The sequence below is a fragment of the Mirounga leonina genome, unplaced genomic scaffold, assembly GCF_011800145.1.
Source record: "Mirounga leonina isolate KUSES-001 unplaced genomic scaffold, KU_Mleo_1.0 Mir_200, whole genome shotgun sequence".
NCBI lineage: Eukaryota > Metazoa > Chordata > Mammalia > Carnivora > Phocidae > Mirounga > Mirounga leonina.
This window is the reverse complement of record NW_023270503.1, coordinates 21,572,205-21,594,497: the sequence shown is the minus strand read 5'-3', so window position 1 is coordinate 21,594,497 and position 22,293 is coordinate 21,572,205. Positions and strand designations below refer to the sequence as shown.

General features: G+C 57.7%; 1 protein-coding gene across 1 annotated transcript; it reads left to right on the top strand.

The window, feature by feature from the left end:
- The first annotated feature begins 17,546 nt into the window (after nt 1–17,546).
- Nucleotides 17,547–22,036, top strand: WFIKKN2 (WAP, follistatin/kazal, immunoglobulin, kunitz and netrin domain containing 2). The gene is made up of 2 exons (XM_035027378.1): nt 17,547–17,774; nt 20,473–22,036. Exons 1-2 carry the CDS (start codon nt 17,574–17,576, stop codon nt 21,991–21,993), a joined length of 1,722 nt encoding a protein of 573 aa, XP_034883269.1. The 5' UTR covers nt 17,547–17,573; the 3' UTR covers nt 21,994–22,036.
- The last annotated feature ends 257 nt before the right edge of the window (nt 22,037–22,293 follow it).

Here is a 22,293-nt window from a genome sequence, read left to right as displayed (position 1 = left end):
ATTGAGAGGAAGATACCTAAGATGCTGATTCCCACAGAGTGTAAGATCTAGTGGAACACACAGACAAGAATAATATAGTGGTGCAGAACTTGGCACAAAGGAGGAGACCGATGAATATTTGTTAAATAAAATATAAATGGATATGGGAGCTCATAGGAGATCTATGTAACCCAGTTTGAGGATCACAGAGGGCTTCCTGGAGGAAGTGGCATCTAAACCAAGACCTGACAGATGAGTAGGAGTTCGCTTGGCTGGGCTGTATGATGTGCAAATGTCCAGGGGTGAGTGTGAGTGAGGCAGGCTCCAGGAATGGAGAAATATCCAGTAAGGCTTGGAGCTTCTTCTGGGGGAGGGGGCGAGGGCTGTGGCAGGAGGCTTGAGGAGTAGGTGGGAGCCAGCCGAGAGGCCTCAGAATTATGGTAACATTTGTATGCATAGCTTTCCTTCTGCCAACAGCACCTTGATTTTTTCCTTTCGGATATGTATTTCTCCCCCATTCCCAGCCATGTAGTAGAATAATTAGAAAATGATTAGTCTTGAGTATTTATTACCTTTATGCGCGTCAAATTCATTATAGACAGAGGAGAGAGAGAGGTGTTGGGGGCGAGAGATGAGGACTGGTCATTAGCCATTTGCCAGCACGCCAGTGTCTGTGCAGGTAGAAGACCTTGCTCGAAACCGACACGAAGACCCGTTTTGTACATCCTTCTGGGCTCCCCGAGTATCCCTTCCCAGCCAATGCCAGAGTTGTTTCTTGAATAAGGGGGAGGTCCAGCGCCCCCTTCCACCATGATGTCCACAGTCACACTTGGGGTTTGTTGGGCATGGAAGCGTGGCAGTATTCAACTCCAATCACGGTATTAGGGGAACTAAGCCAAGAAACGCATCAGGGCTCCATCTCTGCGAAACTGTTGGCAGAATGCTGTTGAAAAGAGGAAATCGACAGAGCAGGAGTTGTGGGTGCCCGGAGTGACTCTCTGGAAGAGGAATGTGTGGTCTGCGTGCAGGGCTGCTGTGACGCTCACGATGGATGTTGCAGTGTGGCCAGGGGCTGGAGGACCAGGCGGGGGTCTTCACGGACCTTCCGGGAGAGACGCTGCAGAAGGAAGCCCGTGGGCGGGGGCTACATGTCTGTGGCCTCCAACAAAGATGTTTTTTAGGATGGATTTGCCTTGGAGAGGGGAAGGCGATTTGTGAGTAAAATGCAGAGTTCCCAGGAAGCAATGTGACCTGCTGCTTCCTGACCATAGCTGTCCCTGCCTTCTCACCGATGAAGCTCGGATTCTTTCTCATGTCAGCAGTCCTGGGCTCTTGGGCTCCTTCCCAGTGGGGGAATCATGATGTCTCACTCCTTGGGGCAGTGACTGATTTAGGCACGGGGCCTTTGGGAAGGACTTTCTCCTCCTCTAGAAATAGCTGTTGAGGGAAATGCCCCAACACTTTCTGGGTGTGTTGGTCTCTGTGGGGGGCTGGAACTGTTGAAGCTACTTTGTGACCATGAGGAGTCAAGGCAACATGGCGAGGGCAGGTGACATCCCGTCATACCCTTCATCCTGGAGCCGTCCCTGGGGGCAGGGGATGGGAAGAGGCCAAGAGGCCTTGGGGTTAGTCAAGGGGAAGACTATGATTTCTTATGACAGTGATGCTGAGGGACCTCTGAGGAGCCAGAAAGAAGATAAAGCGTCTTGGACAGGACGATGGTGTCTTAAACCAGATGCATAACAAGGAGGACAGAGAGAAGTGGATAAACAACAGGTATCTTGGAAGCAACTTGGTAGTCACTTGACTAGAGAGGATAAAGCAGAGAGGAGTCACAGATTTCCCTTCAGTAAAGAACAAACTCCTCCTCATAATGGACCAACCACACAGCCTGTCCTCCATGGCTCCAGCCCATCTTTCCAGATACATCCTTCCCCCCGCTCATCTCCTTGGTCTCTAGAATCCAGTCAGTTGTGTGCATCTTTTCGTTTCTCACAGGTTCCTCTGCCCTCAGCCTGGAACACTCACCCCTCACCTGCCAGACTCCGACTCACCTTTCAGCCTGCTTCCTCTGCAGTGCTCCGGACCGCCCTGGTCTGGCGTACCTGCCATCCTGGGCTTCCTCGGCGCCCCCTCCTCCGTGATGAACCTGAGTCTGCTGGGTCCAGCCTGCTGCACCCTCGCGGCTCTGCAAGTGCCATGGGGCCAGGGTCAGCTCCTGACAGCCCTACCACAGCCTCCTGGGAGGGCAGGGGGCTGCGGATTGAGTTCATCACTAGTGGCCAATGATTTACTCAATCCTGCCCAAGTAATGAAATCCCCATCACCCCTCATCGCAGGTTATGGGGTGGGTAGGAGGTTCCGAGAGCTTCTGGTGGTGAACACATCATGGTGCTGGGAGGGTGGTGTCCTTGGCGAGGGCACAGAAATCCCTCCATATCTTGCCCTGAGCATGTCTTCCATCTGACGGCTCCTGAGTTGTATTCTTGATAATAAACCGGGAATAGTAAGTGAACGGTTTTCCTGGGTTCCACGAGCTGTTCCAGCAAATTCTCAAACCTGGGGAGAGGACTGTGGGAAACCCCCAAATTTACAGTTGGTCAGTCAGAGGTCCTGGTGGTCTAAGACTTGCAACCGGCATCCTAAATTAGGGCAGTTTTCGGGGACGGAGCCCCTACCCTGTGGGGTCTGAGGCGAACTCCAGGTACTTAGTATCAGATTCGAATTAAATTGCGGGACACCTAGCTGGTGGTGGAGAACTGGTTAGTGTGGGGCCCCCCCACACACATTTGGTGTCAGAAGTGTTCTCTGTGTAGAAACAGTCATGGGTGACTGGGAGGCACGCTGGTGCCTCTTCTTCTGAGTGCCCAGGCTTCTGCCCTGGTTTGGGGAACCAGACCAATCCCCTGGCTGAACTCCTAAGCTTCTGAGCTGACCAGTGGTGCCTAGCCCTTGGGTTCTCGCGGAACCACGGGGTGTCCAAAACTTGTGGTAAAATACGCATAACATGAAAGTTACCATTTTACCCATTTGTAAAGTGTATAATTCAGTAGCATTTAGTACATTCACATTATTGGGCAACAATCACCATTATCTGGGTCCAGAACATTTCCATCACCCCCGAAGGAAATTCCATGCCCATTAGCAGTCACTCTCCATTCCTCCCAGCTCCTGGCAACCACTAATCCGCTTTCTGTTTTTCGGCCTTTGTTCTGGACATTTTATATAAATGGAATCATGTAGCACGTGACCTTTGAGTCCAGCTTCTTTCACTTAGCATAATGCTTTTAAGGTCCACCCATGTTATAGCACACATCACGTTCTCGTGGTTGAGTGATATTCCATTGCATGGATAGACACTGCATTTCTCTATCTGTTCTGGAAGTCACTGGAAGGGAGAAGAATCTCCTTGGCAGGGCAGGTGTATGTTGGGGACTGGCGAATACAGCCAGGAGCACCAGGACCCTGGAAGTACCTTTGAACCCTGCCTTGTCTCCATCACTTAGATGACTTATTCAAGCCTCCCAGGGGAGATATGAGGTCTCCTTGCCCACCGGGGGAGGCTGCCAGATCGGTGAGCTCTCTATGCTGTCTGGAGCATCCCTTCTGTGCCCACGTGAAGCTTCCCCACCCCAGCAGGGGGCGCTGGGACAAGTTTTTTTCTAGAAAGTTGGTTCCTACCTGGGCTACTGGTGGATCTCCACCCTGCAGTATTTTTGTTTTGTTTTGTTTTTCCCCTCAATTTACTTCTCAAATATTTGAGTAATGGGAACTTTGCCCTTGGGGAGTGCCAGGCTGCTCCTCAATTGCGGTCTGCAGCCTGTGGGAATGTGCGAAAAGACCACTTCCCTATCCCGGTAGGATCAGGACAAGTTCTGCAAGGCCTCCAGGTGATTCTTATGTGTACCAGGCTTGGGATTCTCTGCAAGACCCTCCTTCAAGTTCACGCCCAGAGGAGGACCATGTACTTTCTGCAGAGAGTATAGGTCTGCCTTCCAAATTATAGCTTCTAGGCTGAGAGCTCATGTCTCCTCTTTATGAATCCAGCCAGGGAAACCAACCAGAGTGGTGCCTTATTCTGTGGGCTACACCTGTAAAATTTCATTCATCAATTCATTCTTCAACAAAACTTTATGCCGGGCACCATGCTGGGTGTGGAAGATAGTGGTGACGAAGGCATTGTCCCTGCCTTCAAAGATCTTGGAGTCCGGTTGGGGAGACACGTAGTCACATTCCAGTGTGATGACTAAGACTGGCAGGATGAACAGGATGGTTTCCCGGGTTAGGGAAACCTGAAGCAGAAAGCAGTGACACTTTTTTTTTTTTGGAGAGAGAGAAATTGAGAAGCAGAGAACCACACCAATGCAGTCAAAGGCATTTTAGCATTCTAGATTTTTTTCATTCATGATTCAAGAAATAAAAATGATCAATTTGGGGGTGCCTGGCTGGTTTAGTCAGTAGAGCATGCGACTTTTGATCTCGGGGTCATGAGTTCAAGCCCCACGTTAGGCATAAAGCTTACTGGAAAAAAAGAATAATAAACTTGGTTCTGGACATGCTGTTAAGGTCTTAGGCCAGAGAGGAAATATCTTGCCTATTAGTCCATTGTGGAAGATTACCCAGAGATAAAAAGAAGAACTGTATGACCTCAGTGTTAGAAGAAGCTGTTGGACTCTGGAGTGGGTTGTAAGCTGAATCCACTTCCTGCATGAGAAGACATCTGGCTAGATGCCTTTGGGGAACCAAGAATGTTTCTGGATGTCTCGGGGTCTGCAGAGACGACTCTGAAGGCGTCTGGGGAGGACACGGTCATGAAGTTGTGATGTGAAAGGTCACCTAGGCAAGTGGCTCGAGACCCTGGCTGCACCTTCAGAATCATCTGGGAGCTTAAACGCTGTCACACCTGGGCCCCACTCTTGTGACTTCGAGTTAATTAGGGGGCACTCAGGTGCTGGTACTTTTTAGAAGCTCCCAGATGACTCTCCGGGGCAGCCAGTGCTGAAAACCCCCGGCTGTGGGGGGAGGGGCAGCGCGGTACAAGAAGAGGGGTGCCGAGGATGCACGCGGCCTTGACACGCCCCTCCGCACAACAGTGTGGGTAGAAGGGAGATGGGGGAGGAGATGGGTGGAAAGGGCGGGGGAGGTCATATCCTTAGAGCAAAGCGTCAGAAGGTCACACGCTCCAGAGAGATGGAGAAAACCGGGTTGGCTGGGTCATTTAGGGTCACGGCAGCCACTGGTGGCTTTAGCAGCAAGTTCATTGGCAAAGCGCAGGTGGGGAGCTGGATCGGAGCGTGTGGACTCGAGGGGCAAGAAAATGGACATGGAAAATGCAGACTGACTTTGCAGGGGTGAGAGGCAGGGTTGTGGATGGAAGGGGAATGTGGGGTGGAGGGAATGATTTCCTTGTTTAGGGTGGGTGAGACTTGAGGGTGTCCAAAGGCTAATGGAAATGATCCAGTTGAGAGGAGGCCTAACTGATGGTATCAAGTTGCTAAGAAGGTGGAGGGGGAGGGAAGGGGAGGGAGGGGAAGAAGGGGAGGGGAGGGGAGGCATCCAGCGCACCGGGGCCAGCATTAACCTTAAATCGAGGAACACCTCATCTGCTGTAACAGGATGGAAGATGCAAAGGATGGGACAAGAGAGGAAGGTGGCTCATCTTACAGGGTGGGTTCCAAGAACACTCATTCACACCCAGTTTACTCGGGGATGGGGTTATTTACAAAGGCCCTCGGCCTTGACTCATGCCCTCTCTCCACTTCTGCTCTTCCATGAAAACAATCTGGTCCTTTCTCTTTCCTCTCTTCTCCCCAGTGGCAGCCAGACCGGGAGCCACTGTCCCAGGATGGGTTAGCTGGTGGGGGTCCCCACCGTCCCCTCTTTCCAGCCCATCCTCTCTACCTGTGGCTGGGTGTCCAGTCAGCCCGTGTGACCCCGCAGCACGCACTCTGGGGAGGAAGCTGGGAGGCTGAAGCCCACCCTGAGCCTCCTGGCCTGAGCCCCCTCCTCACTCAGTATCTACTTTACTAGGGAGCCTGCAGACGGGGAGGGGCTCGGGCACAGCCCTAAGACATTCACATTGATGGACACGGTACCGCGGGCCCTTGTCTTTTGTGTGTGCAATCCCTGGTCGGGAAACCCCAAGGGGAGGAGAGTTCAGCTGTGGGACCCTCATCCCAACACCCTAATGCCCCTGCCCTCAGTTGGAGGCGTCTTTGCCTCTTCTGATCCTGGGGTACCTGAGGCCACACTGGGCAGACGTGCAGATTCAAGGTCACTGCCCCTGGGTTTCAAAGTCATTGTCCCTGGGTTGGAACCTGAAGTTATGGAGGGACCGACTCCCTTAAACAGGCATCGCATGCCCCTTCTTCACCTTCTAGCTCACCCCCTCTTCCCTGCTGCTGACTCAGAGTTAGGAACAGTGCCTCCCAAATCTTCGGGGAAGCGCCTCCCTTGTCTTCTGCCAAGATGCCTGCCCATGGGGCTCGGCGTTAGAGAAGCACCTTCCTCCAGGCCCCTCGCTGGCAGGAAGTCCTCCTGGTGGCTCCTGACAAATGGGCCTGGCCCACTTTCTGCCCCTATTCTGTGTCCAGCTGACCCCAGCCTACTTCGTGCTCCCAGGAGATTCCCAAATACTGACACAGTGAGCGGTTCTTACGTGTTCGATCATCTGCAAACTAGAGCAGTGCCTTCGCAATAGGCCTCCTGGGGTCTACCCTTCACTTAGCCGCACATTGCATTTGTTTTGTGTGTTTGTTTGTTTTCTCAAATCCCCACCCCAACACCTGCCCAAACAAAATCCAAAGTGCAAAGGAAACATGTTTTTTAAATGGAACGTAAAGTCAGGGCCTCCTTCCTGGTGGTGGTTGCAGACACGGGTTAGAGACGCTCCCCTCGGAGTCGAGCCCACGGGGACTTGAGTGGACTCGCTCCTCTCCAGTCTCTGGCTGTCGTCCAGTTCTTGAATGTTCCATGTGGGTCCCCTGCCACCTCACGGCCTGTGCGTGTGCTGTGCCCTCCCTGCCTGGCTGCCTGCAGCTCATCGTTCGGGGGCCCAGCGTCCACACCACTTCCCTTGGAAGCCCTTCCCCTAAATTGGAAACAGGGCTCCTATCCTCTGGCGCTCTTCCCTGGAATCTGAGCCAGCCAGGTGCTCAGAGTCGGCTCCAGCTGACTCCCGCCCTGAGCAGGTGGAGAAACGGACCAGGGAGAGGAGGCCGGCCTGGCCCAACTGCCTGGTATATCAGGCACCTTTAAGCACTCCCGAAATGTGCCATTTACGTTCGTGTGAGCATTTATCCAGGATCTGTGTCCTACCCTGAAAGTCCAAATCTGTGACCGAAGGACGAGGCCATTTCTCCGACTCTAGCCGTCTGCCCAGGTCCGAGTGCAGCACAGGGCACACCATGACTCCTCAGAAGTGCTTGCTGAGTAAATAGTGAATAATCATCATCCAAAGGGTGACTGGGTCTGTTGGCTTAGGGTCTATTGAAGGTTAAAAGAACAACAACAACAACAAGCTGTAAAACTCTGCTTTCAGTTGTGCATATGCATGTGTGTCCTGAATCCCTACGGAGAATGCATTTCTTGCTATGTGCTGCAGTCAGGACGTCTGGGGGCCCTGGCCATCGAGCAGTTTTCTATCCCAGGGGTCACAGATGCAGGAGGCTGGGTTCGGAGCAGCCTCTTCCTCAGCTCCGGCCTCTAGAAAGCCTGTCCAAGGCCAGCAGCCCTCTTGCCCTCTGGGGTAAGTCAAGGCTTCCCGCTGTTGTGCTCGGTTCTCAGCTGCTCTGGCCACCCAAGTGGACAAAGGCCTTGATTGGCCCAGGCGAGTGCCGTCCTCCGTCCTCCGCGGAGCATGTCTCTTCTTCGCTTTTGGGGGAAGTCATGTAATCCTCCTCGTTCCCTTCCTCGCCTCCTTCCCCTTCCTCACCTCCTTCCCCTTCATCCCCTTCCCTCATCACTTTCACAAACTGAAGGGAAGCACAGGGCAGTCCCCGGCCTGTTGGCCAAGCCCCTCCACTGAGCCACTTCCCTGGGGGCCCCCAGTCACCAGCAGCACATGGGCCATGCCCGGCGCCCCCCGTTCTTCTCCCCTGTCCCTCCGGCCTCGGCCGGAGCAGAGAGCCCGCCTCCCTCCGTCCTATGGGGTACGAGCCCACGGCCTCCCTGAGAGCGCTCTGCTCCAGGCTGCAGGGCCTCCCTAAGCCTCCCCGCCCTCTCCCCATCACCTCTTTGCCACATCGGACCCTCGCCACCTTTCAGAGTCCCAGTGGCATAGTCCAGCCTTACCATTGAGTCCAAACTCCTCACCACTATCTCTTTTTTTTTTTTTTAAAGATTTTATTTATTTGACAGAGAGAAACACAGCAAGAGAGGGAACACAAGCAGAGGGAGTGGGAGAGGGAGAAGCAGGCTTCCCGCGGAGCAGAGAGCCCGATGCGGGGCTCGATCCCAGGACCCCGGGATCATGACCTGAGCTGAAGGCAGACGCTTAACGACTGAGCCACCCAGGCGCCCCCTCACCACTATCTCTAAGCCCAGCAGGGTCCAGCCCCTGCCTGCCTTGGCAGCCTCGGCCACTAGCTACTTCTCTCTCCTTCTGTGCTCCAGCCGCACCTGCCTTGCTGCGGACCCGGTTAAGACTCTCCTCACCTCAGTTCGACCCTCTGCTTGACCCACTCCTTCCCCTCCCTGGATGGCCCCGGCTTCCTGGCCTCCTTCCTAGCATGCACCACTCGCAGTTGGGTTCCTGAGTCCGTAATGGGCTGCTCCCCCTTTCTGTCCACCTACACTGTGCACTGCCCGAGTGCCAAGTGCGAAGACTACACCTGGTTAGCATCCCAGTGCCTCATAGAACACCTGGCACACAGCTGGCATAAAAGCCGTGTTTCCCGAGTGCATGAGTATTGAATGACAACCCCTTTCCCTGGGGTTGGCCCCGTACCCCCTCTAATCGTCCCAATGTGTGGTACATTGGGACCTGCCCAGCAGTTCTGCTCCCACCGAAACCACCTTCCCACCACTCGCCTCCGTGTCTGGGGCTCCGTCTCGATGCAGACTTGGGACCGTGGACTTGAACACACCCCCAGAGCTCTGCTCTCACCTGACACTGACCTCCCTTCCTTCCTTAGGGCAGGGTTCAGTTGTGAGACGGTCACTGTCAAGGCGGGCTAGTGAAAGGTCCCTTCCGAGGGACCTCCTTTGCTCAGCTTCTCCTGGGGGTTGCAGTCGCGAGCAAGCTCTGTTTAACAGAAAGCGGGTCATGTCCTCTGTGTGCAGAACACCCTACCAACTTCCGCTTCCAGGGCCTTTGGGGCTGGCTCAACCCGGCTTTATCGTAGCCCACCCGTACCCCACAGAACCGCGGGGATCTCTGAGAATCCACATCCATCTTTATCTAACAGCACATTGCCCTGCATAACAATTGACTCCAATTCTAAAAGCGGAGGCTAGTTCACAGTGTAGACAAGACCAGGAGCTGCAAGAATGAGACAACCCACCAGCTAGCGGGTCCTAGGAAAGGCTGCTGTGGCGCATGCTGTGGACGGCCCACCCAAAGCCACTGAGAACTCCTTTCTCCCTCGCTGCAAAGCCAGAGCCATCACCCTCCGGACTCCCGCGCAGCTAGAGTCATGAGGGACAGTGCTGGCCCATGTGTGGTGGCAGGCGGGCTCTCAGGAGGAGTCCCCTCCCCGAAGAGATGCATGCAGCTCCGTGAGCTTTGGCCCTTCCCCCTAATCTGGGTCCGGAACGAGGCAGTAGCTAGGGGGGCAGCCACCACTGGATGTGAGGGACAAGAGCCACGTGCTGAGAGAGACAGAAAAGATAGGAGCCAGGGCCCTGGGGATTAGCCAGGCTGCCTCGGACCTCCAGTAAACTAAGGACTGAAGCCGCAGGGCTCAGCGTCTCTGTTACATGCTGCTGAACGCACTCCCGATTGGCAGTTCTTTTGTCTGTGGATCTTTAATCCTTGGGATCTTTGGACTCCTGCAGCCCAAATGTGCGTGCTCAAGCCTCCCCCATCCCCAGCGGCCGAGGCAGGGACTGCCACCCACCGTGACTCCTCTGTCTCAGCTCACCTGCACCAAAGGCCAACTGCCACAGTCCCCATGGGGCTGGAGCTGCACTCTGGCGACCAACACGCCCCGGGCCTCTGTTATCCTTGCCGGCAGCAGGGGCCCGAGTCCCTGCTGCCAGCTGACTCCGGGTCCCTGGCAAGATAAGCAGCGTCTTCAGGGTTCACCGTGTGGTCCAGGCATGGACTCCTGGAGGCTTACTTTTCCTGGTGGCGTCCTGCAGTAGAGTTTCTTGGACACTCTGGGCAGAGAGAACGGCCTGAACGACAGTATGGACAGCATGGTACCCACAGGTGAGCAACTGCTCTTCTTCGCCCAGGACTAAGGCAAACTGGGAAACTGGACTTTCCTGCTAAAACTAGGCCAGTCGCAGGCCAACCCGGAGGGCTGGTCACCAACCATTGGGAGAACACCAGATGGACCATCAAGGTGAGCAGCGAGGCTGGGGAGGTGGCAAGAGCAGATCTCAGAGGGCTCTGGAGGCCGTTCAATTCCGATTCTGATTGGGAAGGACCTTGAAAAGTTCTAGGCAGGTGTATTCATTTCCAGAAGGCCGCAATAAAGGTATCAGCCGACTGCGGTCTCCCTGGAAGCTTTAGGGGAGAATCCTTTTCTTGCCTCTTCCAGCTTCTGGTGGCTGGGGCGCTCCTGGGCTTGTGACCACATCACTCCCATCTGCCTCCGTCTACATGTGGTCCTCCCCTCTTCGGCATCTCAGATCTCCCTCTGCCTTTCTCTTATGAGGACACCTGTCACTGGATTTAGGGCCCTCTTGGATAATCCAGGATGATCACCTTTCAAGATTCTTAATTCCCTCTGCAAAGACCCTTTTCCCAAGTAAGATCACATTCATAGATTCTGGAGGCTAGGACATGGACATGTCATTTTTGGGGGGCCACCATTCAACCCTCTAGAGCAGGGCAAGTGACATGTTCGAGTTTGGAATTTGAAAAGATCTCTCTGGAAGCAGGGAAGAGCATGGCTGAAGAGGGCCTCGTGGAAGCCTGGGGAGGAGCCAGGGGACGCATGGAGGAAGAGTGGCATGGGGGATGTGGTGGACCCCATGGGGCACCTTCCTTCTGCCTCCAGGGCTGTCCACGTGATGCCCAAGCCTTGTCCAACCAAACAGCCCAGGGCTGCCCCTTGCAGACTCTAGGCTCCTTCTCCCCCAGAGTGGTTGGCAGGGCCCAGGGATGGGCATAGCCTCCCTTGCCTGCCTCCAGCTGGTCTTTGGAGTTCTGGTTTCCTGCCCCAGGACAACTGGTCTCTCTCAGGTATGACTGACAACCAGGAATACTCACCCTTGCTCTGCAAGGGCACGGGCTGCTTGACGGGATCATCCACTTATTCAACATGCACTGGTTGAGTGCACCTCTCCGCCCACCACGGGTTCGAAGCCCAGTCTGGGTGTTAGATGAGGCATAAGTCATTTCGACGCCACATAAACTGCGCCTAGGGATATCACAGGCAGTCCCAGGAAGGTCACGGGCCCAGGCTGCACTCACAAAGGGTTTCAAATGTGGATTTTTGACATTATCCCTGAACCAATTGACAACCCACGTGAGCAGCGATACGTCCTGACAGTGTGCAATGATTAAACCTTGCTACGGGTTTTATAACGCTGTTTTGGCTTTTTGTTTTGTTTTGTTTTTTCACTGTAAAAACAATACCAGGACACCCCCACACAACTGAGAAGTGTCGAGGGCCTTCCTGAGACTGGGAAGGCCTCCAGAAAGGCTTGGGGCTTCCAGGATAGGCTGGGAAGGAGCTGGCCTGGAGAAGGGACCGTGTCCTTGGCAGAGGACAACATCCGAGGGGCTGAGGGGGAGAGACGGCGTGGAGCTCTGAAAGAGCACTGTGGCAGCTTCCAGGGTCTGAGAGAAAGAGGAGCAAATGATAAGACTGGGAAAGGAAACTGAGGCAGAAGTTTGTGTTGGTCCAGGTTAAGTAAGTAAGTAAGGCTTTCATCCTGAAGGCGTGGAGAAGCCTTAAGGAAGCCATCTTTAAGCCAGAAGTCTTGAAGTAATGATCCATCCGGGAAAGGCCTGTTTCTCGTGCCCCCCCCCACCCCCACCATGTGGTACCCCTGCAGCGGGGATGAGGAATGCATCTGGTTTTAGAGAACACGTGCCCCTCTGCACAGCAGTGTGCAGGTGAGCAGGGAGACCCGCGGGTCTGAGACCTCACTGCTCTCACATCTGGAGGAAGAAAACAGTAAGGCAGAGAAGGAGGGAGCTTGTGGGTGGAGTAGCCAGACGAAGCTTCCAGGATAGGGACGGTCTGAGCAGGAGGGAGGCTATGCTCCGATGCGTGGCGGTCCCACGGAGCCCTCGGGCCTGGGAAGCGTGGAAACACGGGCTGCCACTCTCCCCCAGCAGAGCGGAGAGGTGGACCCGCAGCAGCCCCGCAGTCCTGTGGCCTTCTGGCTTCTTCACTCCCATGTTTGTCTTGGCTGAGAGCTGCTCGGGGCTTTTTGAAGCTGAGTCCATGAAGGCAAAGCTGGAGGAATCAGGACACAGGATCACAGAGGAGGGAGCTGGAAGGGGCCTCAGATGCGGAAGTAGAGGTGGTCGCGCAGTGGGTTGATGGTGGACCAGGCTGAGAACCCAGGACTCCTCACACAGTGCTCAACCTGAGCGCACGGAGCTGCCCAAGTGGCTCTGACACAGGGCTGAAATCCGCTGAGCCCTTGACGCCCACCTTCTCCAGGAAGGCATCTGGGGGCTCACAGGTGCCCAGAAGTTGTGTCTCCTGTTCTTGCTTCATGACACACAGATCCGTTCAGACACCAACCAGCTTCCAGGGACTCGGCACCCCCAGCAGGGCCCCCCGGCCCCGGGCGGGGGTCTAAGGAGGCCTGGCTGCCAACCCCGTAATTCTCAGATCCTGATTCAGTGTTGCCTCCCCCGAGGCCCAGTGGGGACCCTCCCATGTCCTGCTCTGCACAGACGCAGACAAGTCACGTGTCCCACAGCTGAAGGCCTCCCCTGTCCGCCTCCACCATCTGCTGAGGCCTCATAATTATTCCAAAACCCGGTGCAGTCTCACTCTGAGGGGAGAGTTCACATAGCCCTGTAATGTAACCCAGGCCTGCGGCCGCTCAGGCAGGAGGTCCCCAGCTGGGTAATGAGCCGCCCGCTTTATTGAATTCCCCAGCTTGGGTCTGACTAATCACTGCCTTTAGCCGAGGCTGTCTGGGCCTTCTGAGAACCCATCTGAGCGCTCTTGCTGGGGACTTCTTTGGCCCTAGCACCCTGATTCTTGCTCCTTACATTCTTCCTCCTCCCAAATATGTTGAATTCGAGGATCAGGGCAAGGGGGCTCCCAGGGGGCTGGCCTCTCCCAACCGTTTGGGAGAAAATGTGGCTGCCTCAGGTCTGGGGGCCCAAGCGGTGGCCCAGAACGGGCTGCTGGTTTGGCTTTGCTGGGGCTGCCCCAGGCAGAAGCAGGACCTGCAGCCCCCACCCCCACCCCATCTCCCAAACCTACTGACTTTCCTTTCACTTCCCCTTTCTGGAGGCCCGGGCCCTGCAGAGGGAGGGCCTTGGCCAAGGAGGCCGCACTGTGGGCCAGGCCTTTCCAAAGGGGAGTGGACGAAAGCGCCTTCTGTGCTCCGTCTTGCAGACTCCCACTCAGGCTTCTGGACCCATCCCACCTCACGTCTGCAGCCCCGGGCCTCTCTCCCCCTGCCTGCCCCCCACCCCCCAGCACTCGCAGGGACCTCCAAGATGGCCTTCACTAGTCTTATCACGAGTTTGCATGCTGTGCTCTCTCTGTGGACAAGGACAGTTGTTCCTCTGTGTACCCAGAGTACTAAGCACATAGTAGGTGCTTTAAAAAACCATCCAGTAAGGAAAGAGGGAGGAGATGCTGTGAGAGGTAAGAGGTTTGGTCCATGCGTGAGCGCCCTGGCATCTGAGGGGCTGGCGTGGCATCCCCGTCGTCCCCACCACGCGTGCGGCTGGTCTCCAGAGGGGAGAGGCCTGGCCGATTGGAAAAACGATGTCTGCTGTGTTGTCCTGTCCAGACCCCAGTGGCTGGAAGTTGTTATGTGAAGGGTGAGCCTGAGGTCAAGGGTCACGCAGAGTCCACTGTCCAGGGTCACTTCCTGCAGCTGCACCTAGAGCTGGCCTTGAACCCACCCTGGAGGGTGTGAAGGGGCCGTGCTCCCTCCACCTCCACAGTGGTGGGAGCTGGAGGGAGCTCTTCTGAGTCGAAGGCAGAGCCCAGCCCTCTTGTGACCACGCTGGGCCCGATGTCCCCGGGGCAGGGGGGGAAGGCAGGTGACACTGCTCAGGTGACTCAGCCCCAGCTCTACTTCCCCGATGCTCATGCCGACGGGAGGGAGGCCTGGGGGGCGGGACGGTGGGAACCAGCCGCAGAGCCACCGCTTCGGTCCCAGGGGTGTGGTGAGGGTGGGGTGCCTGCCACCCTCCAGTGCAGACTGAGGTAGGGCCGCCAGATCTGAGGAACTGTGGGAGGGGCCCAGGAGGGAGACTTCAAAGCGCTCCCAGAACTGCTTAGGAACACGCTGGGCTGGCGGGGTGGGCAGCAGGGGCCTTTCTGGAAGCTGGAAGCGTGCATGGCTTGTGTGAAGAGCACAGGACTGGGGTCTGGGAGGGGAGGGCAGGGTGTGAGCCAGGGGGCCCCGGGCAGGCCCAGCTAGCCTCTTTGTGACTCGGTTTCCTCTCTTGTACAACGGAGCTCCCAGCGACACCTCCCGGGCTCCCTCCTGGGGCTGGTGGGAGGGTCAGCGAGATGATGTAGGTGAAAACGCTGTGTGGGCTCCGAGCCCTGATCAGATGTTATTTATTATTCTGAGCTGTGTTTTGGTGGGAGACTTGGAAGCGCTGAGAGGGAGAGCCAGGGTGTTCTAGGCCCCTTCTTCCCCGATGCTGTTTTGAAAGTTCTCAGAGTGGAATGGCCAGAAATGGGGCCCTGGGCGGGAAGGAGGGCCGTGGCTCTTGACAGGGCCGAGCTGGGCGGACCAAGGCCTTTCTCAGTCAGCCCCGAAGAGAGAGAGAGTGAGCGAGCGAGCGAGGAGCGGGTGGGGTGGGGGAGCTTCCCCTGCTTTTCTGCCCACCCCCTGCTGGCCACCTCGGCTCTGGCTGCCCCCAGGGCCTCCCATCACCTCTAGTGGCCTCAGGTGACTCCCCAGAGATCAGCCTCCTCTCCCTGGACACTTGTCCTCAAGTAACAGGACTGTGACAATTTTTCTAAGTCCTGCTTAGAAATGTGTCACCATCCATTCCCCTTTGTGGTTTCCAAGGAGGCTGTGCAAGCTGCATTTGTCAAGCGTGGGGCCGAGGCCCTGCTCCCAGCGGCTGGAACATGGGTTTATGAAATTACAGGGAATTCAAAGCAGCCAGCGTCGCCCACTGTCTGGCTTCATTACCGGGCCCGGCCTCGGAGGGAAGTTTATTCCAATAATTTAGGGGATTAGGATCTGACACCCTCCATTAGCTCTTTGACATAAGCAGAAAAGACAGGTCTTGCAGAATAACCCACACGATGGGGAAGACTTGGCAGAGGTGGGGAGAAGGCGACACCCCCCCTCCAACCCGGGGAAAAGTTTGCAGGGCAGAGAGAAGGCTTGTGCCGCCTTTTTACAGTCAGATGAGATGGTGAACCCTAGCCCTCAAGGGGAGAGTGGACCTGGAAGAGGAGGGGCCTGCGTTCAAGACTCAGTTTCCCCACCTGTGAAATGAAAACACCGCTGGGGACTTTCCAGGTCCCTTCTGGCTCTGATGTGGGCTGGGCCCACCCCACCTACTATCCCTGGGACACAGCGGCTCAGTTCCTGCTCCTCAAACCCTCGGTGGTTCGGCCTTTACAAGGTACCTCTCTCTTGCGGGGATCGGTGACCCCGCTCCCTCACACCGTCTGGGGGTCAAGTGACCCATGCAAATACGTTTCGCCAGCTCACTTTTCGGTGGTGTTTGAGGTACCTGACATTTCCTGCCATAAGGGAGAAAAATGGCCCCCCACCCCCTCCAACGGCAGCTTCCGACTCTTTCCCTGCGCTCCCCCCCAGTACAGCATCTGATATTTCCACAAACTTCTTGTCCCGCCTGTAAAAACCAGAGTTGAAGCTGTACCCTGACAGCAATTCTGACAGCCAGGTGGGCGGGGGGGCGTTCCAGAGGCCCCTGCCCGCACCCCGCAAGCTGGCGTTTCCCGTGTTAATGGCAGCATCCCGTAGCTGTGCAACGGGGGGTGAGTTGCTTAGCCTCTCTGGGCGTCTTTTCCTCCATTCAGCAATGAAGGTAGTTTGTCGTGAGGATGGAGTGTCGTGACGCACACACCAGGAGCCCAGTAAATATTAGCAACTGGGACGACTATCCCTGCCCGCGGTGGCTGGCCTTGGGCGAGTCGCTGGCCCTCTCCGGCCCTGAACCTTCTCCTTTGCGAAGTGGGGGGAACCCAGGGGACAGCCGAGGTGCCCGGCACATGACAGAGCTCAGGCACCGGCCGAGGGGTCGTTAGCGAGGGCGGCCGCTGCCCAGCGCCGTCCTGAGACACCCCGTAGGTTTTCTTGGAGCCGACGAGTGTGTCAATCGAGGAGCGAGGAATGTGATACGTCCCGGCAGCTGGGGGAGCCGGAGCATATCTGGTATGTGTCTCTGGAATGATTTGGGGAAAATTCACCGAAGTTGGAACTTGAGACGCGAACTGCCGGGGGACCGAGCGATAGGGAGCTGTCCGCGCGCGCGCACACCCCCCGCGGCCTCGCAGAGGGACCTGGTGCGGGGGTGGGAGGCGGCGGACCCGGCCCAGCACTGCTGCTAGGGCCCGCCCTGGAATGGCCTTGAACTTGTTGTTTTTCCACGTCATTTGCTCTCAAATGTACTATCGGGCCAGGCGATGCTAACCCTGCGGCTGCAGGTCCCTCCTTGTAACAAGCGATTGTGTGTTCTTCAGAGGTGGCCACGGGGAGGAGGGGGCCCGGCCCGAGGAGGTGGGGGAAAGGGAAACAAACCGCTCCTTTCCAGGGAGCTTGCGTGTCCTGGAGCCAGCTCCCCCCCAAAGCACATGCCATTTCTGGCCCTTGAAGGGGTTAAAGGCCTCCTGGAGTCAAAAACAAGCAGGTGTCCCACCGTGCCAGAGACGCCCGCCTAAACCGCTTCCAGCTTTTTTTTTTTTTCCTCCTTCTGCAACAAGTCTGTGATCAGCCACGGGACAGAGGAGCCAGCAGCCTGCCTGTGACAGGCATCAGGTTAGCTCGCTCCCACTCGGGTGGCGCGCCCAGGATATAAATCCAGGCTCAGCCCCTGCCGCGGCTCTTCTCCCTGCACACTCAGGAGAGGGAGTTTCCTTGCAAAGACCTTTCCTTTATCTGAAGCCGCGCAGCCCAGCGGGCTCCACTGACTTGGTGGAGGTGGCCGCGGCGGCCGCGAGGAAGCCCGCCGGGGTGGGGAGGGCAGGTGTCTGCAGCCCAGAGAAGGACAAGGCCCCGGTGGGCCCCAGCCCCTGGCCCCGTCGCAGGGGAGGTCTCGAGCCACCGCAGACCGCATCATGGGGGCCCCGGGGTGCTGCCGGCTCTGGTCCCGCTGGGCGCAGGCGGCACTTCTCCTGCTGCTGCTTGGGGCGCCCCCGAGGGGCCTGGCACTGCCGCCCATCCGCTATTCTCATGCGGGCATTTGCCCCAACGACATGAACCCCAACCTCTGGGTGGATGCCCAGAGCACCTGCAAGCGGGAGTGTGAGACGGACCAGGTGAGTGGGAATCCGGAAGCCTGATGTGGACCATGTGAGGGTGTTAGTGAGGGCAAGTGGGAGCCGTGGGCTGGGGAGACTCAGGAGCCCCCCCCCCCAGGCTGGGAGGATCTGGGAGCGGGAAGGAAGTTGGGCCCCAGGCCACATAAACAGGGAGTGATGTCTGTCCAAGTCCGAGGCCCAGATGAAGAGGTGGGTGTGATGTCCAAGTTCACCCCGGGGTTCCTGGTCTCACGTTTACTGAGGGGGGCTCTGAGGCAGCACTGGGCCAGGCACATCGTGGGGACTGGCACGACCCTTCAGCCCCGCCTCGACAGGTGATAGCAGCACGACGAGGTCCCAGCCAGGGATGGGAGGGCGGGCCTGGCACCTGCGTCTCTCTGGCAAAGCTGAGGCCTCCGGGCCACCCCCCCACACACAGGGGTTCGCACCCTGACTCTGAGATCAGGCCAGGCTGATGGGGACAGTGGGCGGGAACAGCTCTGAATAGACCCCCTGGTTATCCCTGGGAGGGAAGCCTGCCAGATTCCTCGGTCCTCCCTTCTGCTTTCATTAGAGCAGCCTGGGGCAAGCAGGGCAGGCCTGGCGCTAGGGCAGTTCTCTCCCAGCTCCCGAGTCCCAGGGCCATCCCTGCCACTCCCCGCGGGTGACGAAGAAGAGCCCGCTGGTACCCAGCACCTGCCTGGGCAGAGGTGCTTCCTGCCGGTCCGGCCAGTTCCCAGGGCTCAGGGCTGGGCTGGGCAGCACCGGGGAATAGAAGAGACACTCCATTTGCCAAACACACGTAATCTACAGAAAAGCCCATGACTGCCCTGCAGAGAGTGGTCTCTGCCCCCACGGTGTCCAGGGGACAGTTGTCAGACCTCTCAGGCCAGACGCTGCCAGGGAGCAGAGGTGGTGCTGAGGAAAGGGAGGATGGGGGCAGAGCGCTCCCATTCGGCTGAGGTCATGAGTGTCATTGGCTACGTTTGCAGGGAAGTCTGTTCCACCGGCGTGGGCTGGCCTGATAAATCAGGTAGGGCGTGGGACAGTGAGACTCTGGCTGATGTCGCGTGTCTTGGGGAGAAGGCACCTGTGTGGGGCTAGGGACTTATTTGCCTATGGGTATATTCTGAGCCCCAAGCAAAAACTGTTCTAAGGATTCCTTCTAGGTTTCCTGGGCCCAGACATACCTTTCTCCCCTCGGTCCCACACCAACTCTGGGGACCCAACCTTTCATGGACCTCAGGGTCCTAAAGGAGCTCCCTGGGCGTGTCTCTTAAGGAATTTTATGATCCTCAGGCCGAAGAGCAGGTTCTCCTGTCCGCTCCCAGTCTCTCCCGCCCTCCATCCCCCACTGGGTCTCTCACCCTCAGACCCCAGCTCTGAGATCTGCCCATCCCTGTCCCAAAGCCTCTCCTGGCATGGCCTAGAAGCCCATGCCAAGCAAGGACTGCAAAACAAAGTCCCCATTCTGAGCCGAGAGGGGGAAAACAGTAAACAAGTCAAGCGGGCAGGCTCCACACAGCTCCGGTGGGGGATATTTCCCCCTCTTAGCTGATGTGGAATGTCAAAGAGGCTGAAATAAAAGTCGGAACCACAAGAGGCCAGCCCTAGTGGGGAGTAATTCCCAGAGCTACTACCAGGACGGAGGATTAGGAGCGTTGCCCGCCTGCCCAGTGGGTACGAGGTGTTATTGTTGAAAACACCACGTGAAATCCTTGTTTGTGTCGGTCCCAGAGCATGTTGCTAATTTCGAGGAATTAAACTAATGCCTTACGTGGCTCCACAGAGCATCAAGGGGGATTACAGCCATAGTAAGTCCTCGCTGACGGTTCTGCTGACCTTCGCCACCCAGCGGGGCTGTTTTCCTTGTGGATGTCCCCCACGAAGTGTTGCACGCGTCAGAGCTGAGCACCTGGGCCTGGCACAGCCCTCCGTGGTGGGGCCTGGCGTCCCGGGCCTGTCCCGCCTGCCCTTCCCCTGGGCTCTGAACGAGCGTGGGCCCGCCACGGAGCGGCTGTTCCTGACGCGTGTGCAGCCGGCCTCAAACATCTGTCCCAGAGGTGTCCGATTTTTCCTTCTTAGGGTTTGGTGTGACCTCTTCAATTCGGCCAGGGCATCCTCACCCCAGTGGAAAAAAGACAGAGAGGCAGGGCTCATTTGTTCGCACCTAGACCTCCTTTGTGGTCACCCTATGATGTGGAAGAAGAGCTCTCCCTTCAGAGTCCCATCCACCTGGAGCTCGAAGCCCTTTTCTGCCACTTGCCCGCTCTCGGGACTTGGGCGAAACTTCTCCAAGTCTCTGCACTTTCATCTATAAAATGGTAGTCAGAGAAACGTCCCCTCTCGGAGGTACGTGGCCCGCCTCCTCTCACACTACCAGCTGTAGCGGACCTCGGGCAAGTGACCTCACCTCTCCGTGCCTCCGTTATCACTACCTGCGAAGTGAGGCTAATGGTCTGCCCACCGCCCAGGCTTGTGATGAGCAAGAGAGAAGCAGACAGGTACACACGTTCTTAGAAGAAGGCCTGGCAGATAGCAGGGGCTGCGTATCTCCTGTCATCATCCGAATGTGCGGCTCGCCGTAGGTGGTGAGCACATACCAGTTCCCTTCCGCAGACTCGGGGGGCGGTGGGTGGGGGCGCGGGGGGTGGGGGAATCCTGGGCACGCGTCCTGCTCCTCCGTGCTCAGGCCTCTCCCTCTGGCTCCCCGCAGGAGTGCGAGACCTATGAGAAGTGTTGCCCCAACGTGTGCGGGACCAAGAGCTGCGTGGCCGCCCGGTACATGGACGTGAAAGGGAAGAAGGGCCCGGTGGGCATGCCCAGGGAGGCCACCTGCGACCACTTCATGTGTCTGCAGCAGGGCTCCGAGTGTGACATCTGGGACGGCCAGCCCGTGTGTAAGTGCAAAGATCGTTGTGAGAAGGAGCCCAGCTTCACGTGTGCCTCCGACGGCCTCACCTACTATAACCGCTGCTACATGGACGCTGAGGCCTGCTCCAAGGGCATCACGCTGGCCGTCGTCACTTGCCGCCACCATTTCACGTGGCCCAACACCAGTCCCCCGCCGCCCGAGACCACCGTGCGCCCCACCACGGCCTCCCCGGAGACGCCGGGGCTGGATGTGGCGGCCCCGGCTCTGCTCCACCACCCGGTGCCCCAGTCGGTCACCGTGGGCGAGACCGTGAGCTTCCTGTGCGATGTGGTGGGCCGGCCCCGGCCCGAGATCACCTGGGAGAAGCAGCTGGAAGATCGCGAGAACGTGGTCATGCGGCCCAACCACGTGCGCGGCAACGTGGTGGTCACCAACATCGCCCAGCTGGTCATCTACAACGCCCAGCCCCAGGACGCCGGCATCTACACCTGCACGGCCCGGAATGCCGCCGGGGTCCTGCGCGCCGACTTCCCGCTGTCCGTGGTCAGGGGGGGTCAGGCGGTGGCCCCCTCGGAGAGCACCCCCAACGGCACGGCCCTCCCCGCGGCCGAGTGCCTGAAGCCCCCCGACAGTGAGGACTGCGGCGAGGAGCAGACCCGCTGGCACTTCGACGCGCAGGCCAACAACTGCCTCACCTTCACGTTTGGCCATTGCCACCGCAACCGGAACCACTTCGAGACCTACGAGGCCTGCATGCTGGCCTGCATGAGCGGGCCACTGGCCGTGTGCAGCCTGCCCGCCCTGCAGGGGCCCTGCAAAGCCTACGCGCCCCGCTGGGCCTACAACAGTCAGGCCGGCCAGTGCCAGTCCTTCATCTACGGCGGATGCGACGGCAACAGCAACAACTTCGAGAGCCGCGAGGCCTGCGAGGAGTCCTGCCCCTTCCCTCGGGGGACCCAGCGCTGCCGGGCCTGCAAGCCGCGGCAGAAGCTCGTCACCAGCTTCTGTCGGAGCGACTTCGTCATCCTGGGCCGCGTGTCCGAGCTGACCGAGGAGCCCGACGCGGGGCGGGCCCTGGTGACCGTGGACGAGGTCCTCAAGGATGAGAAGATGGGCCTCAAGTTCCTGGGCCGGGAGCCGCTGGAGGTCACCCTGCTCCACGTGGACTGGAGCTGCCCCTGCCCCAACGTGACGGCGGGCGAGACGCCGCTCATCATCATGGGCGAGGTGGACGGCGGCATGGCCGTGCTGCGGCCGGATAGCTTCGTGGGAGCGTCCAGCAGCCGGCGGGTCAGGAAGCTGCGCGAGGTCCTGCACAAGAAGACCTGCGACGTCCTCAAGGAGTTTCTGGGCTTGCGCTGAGGCCCCGCCCCCCCGCCCCTCCCCGGCCCCCTCCCCGGCCCTCGTCCACCTACCCACCCCCCACGCCCCTCAGTCCGCAAACTGGGCAAGGTCAGGCTCGACAGTTGTAAGCCAGTGGGGAAAATGCACCGGAGGTTCTTAGAACAACTTCTAGTCTTGGGCTCAAGAAGGGGTCTGTATCTTCTTTAGCTGAGGGGGACCAAAGGGGAAGCCACCAGACACCTGCAAGCTATTCTTGATGACCAGTCAGTGGGGCGTTGTGACCCTCTCTGTGCTGGTCGGCCGCCTCTGCTGGCTCTC

Excerpts from the sequence above, each read along its gene's own strand:
- WFIKKN2 (XM_035027378.1), top strand. The coding sequence starts at position 17,574 with ATGGGGGCCCCGGGGTGCTGCCGGCTCTGGTCCCGCTGGGCGCAGGCG. Across the intron at positions 17,775-20,472 it reads GGGAGTGTGAGACGGACCAG|GAGTGCGAGACCTATGAGAA; the intron begins GTGAGTGGGAAT and ends GGCTCCCCGCAG.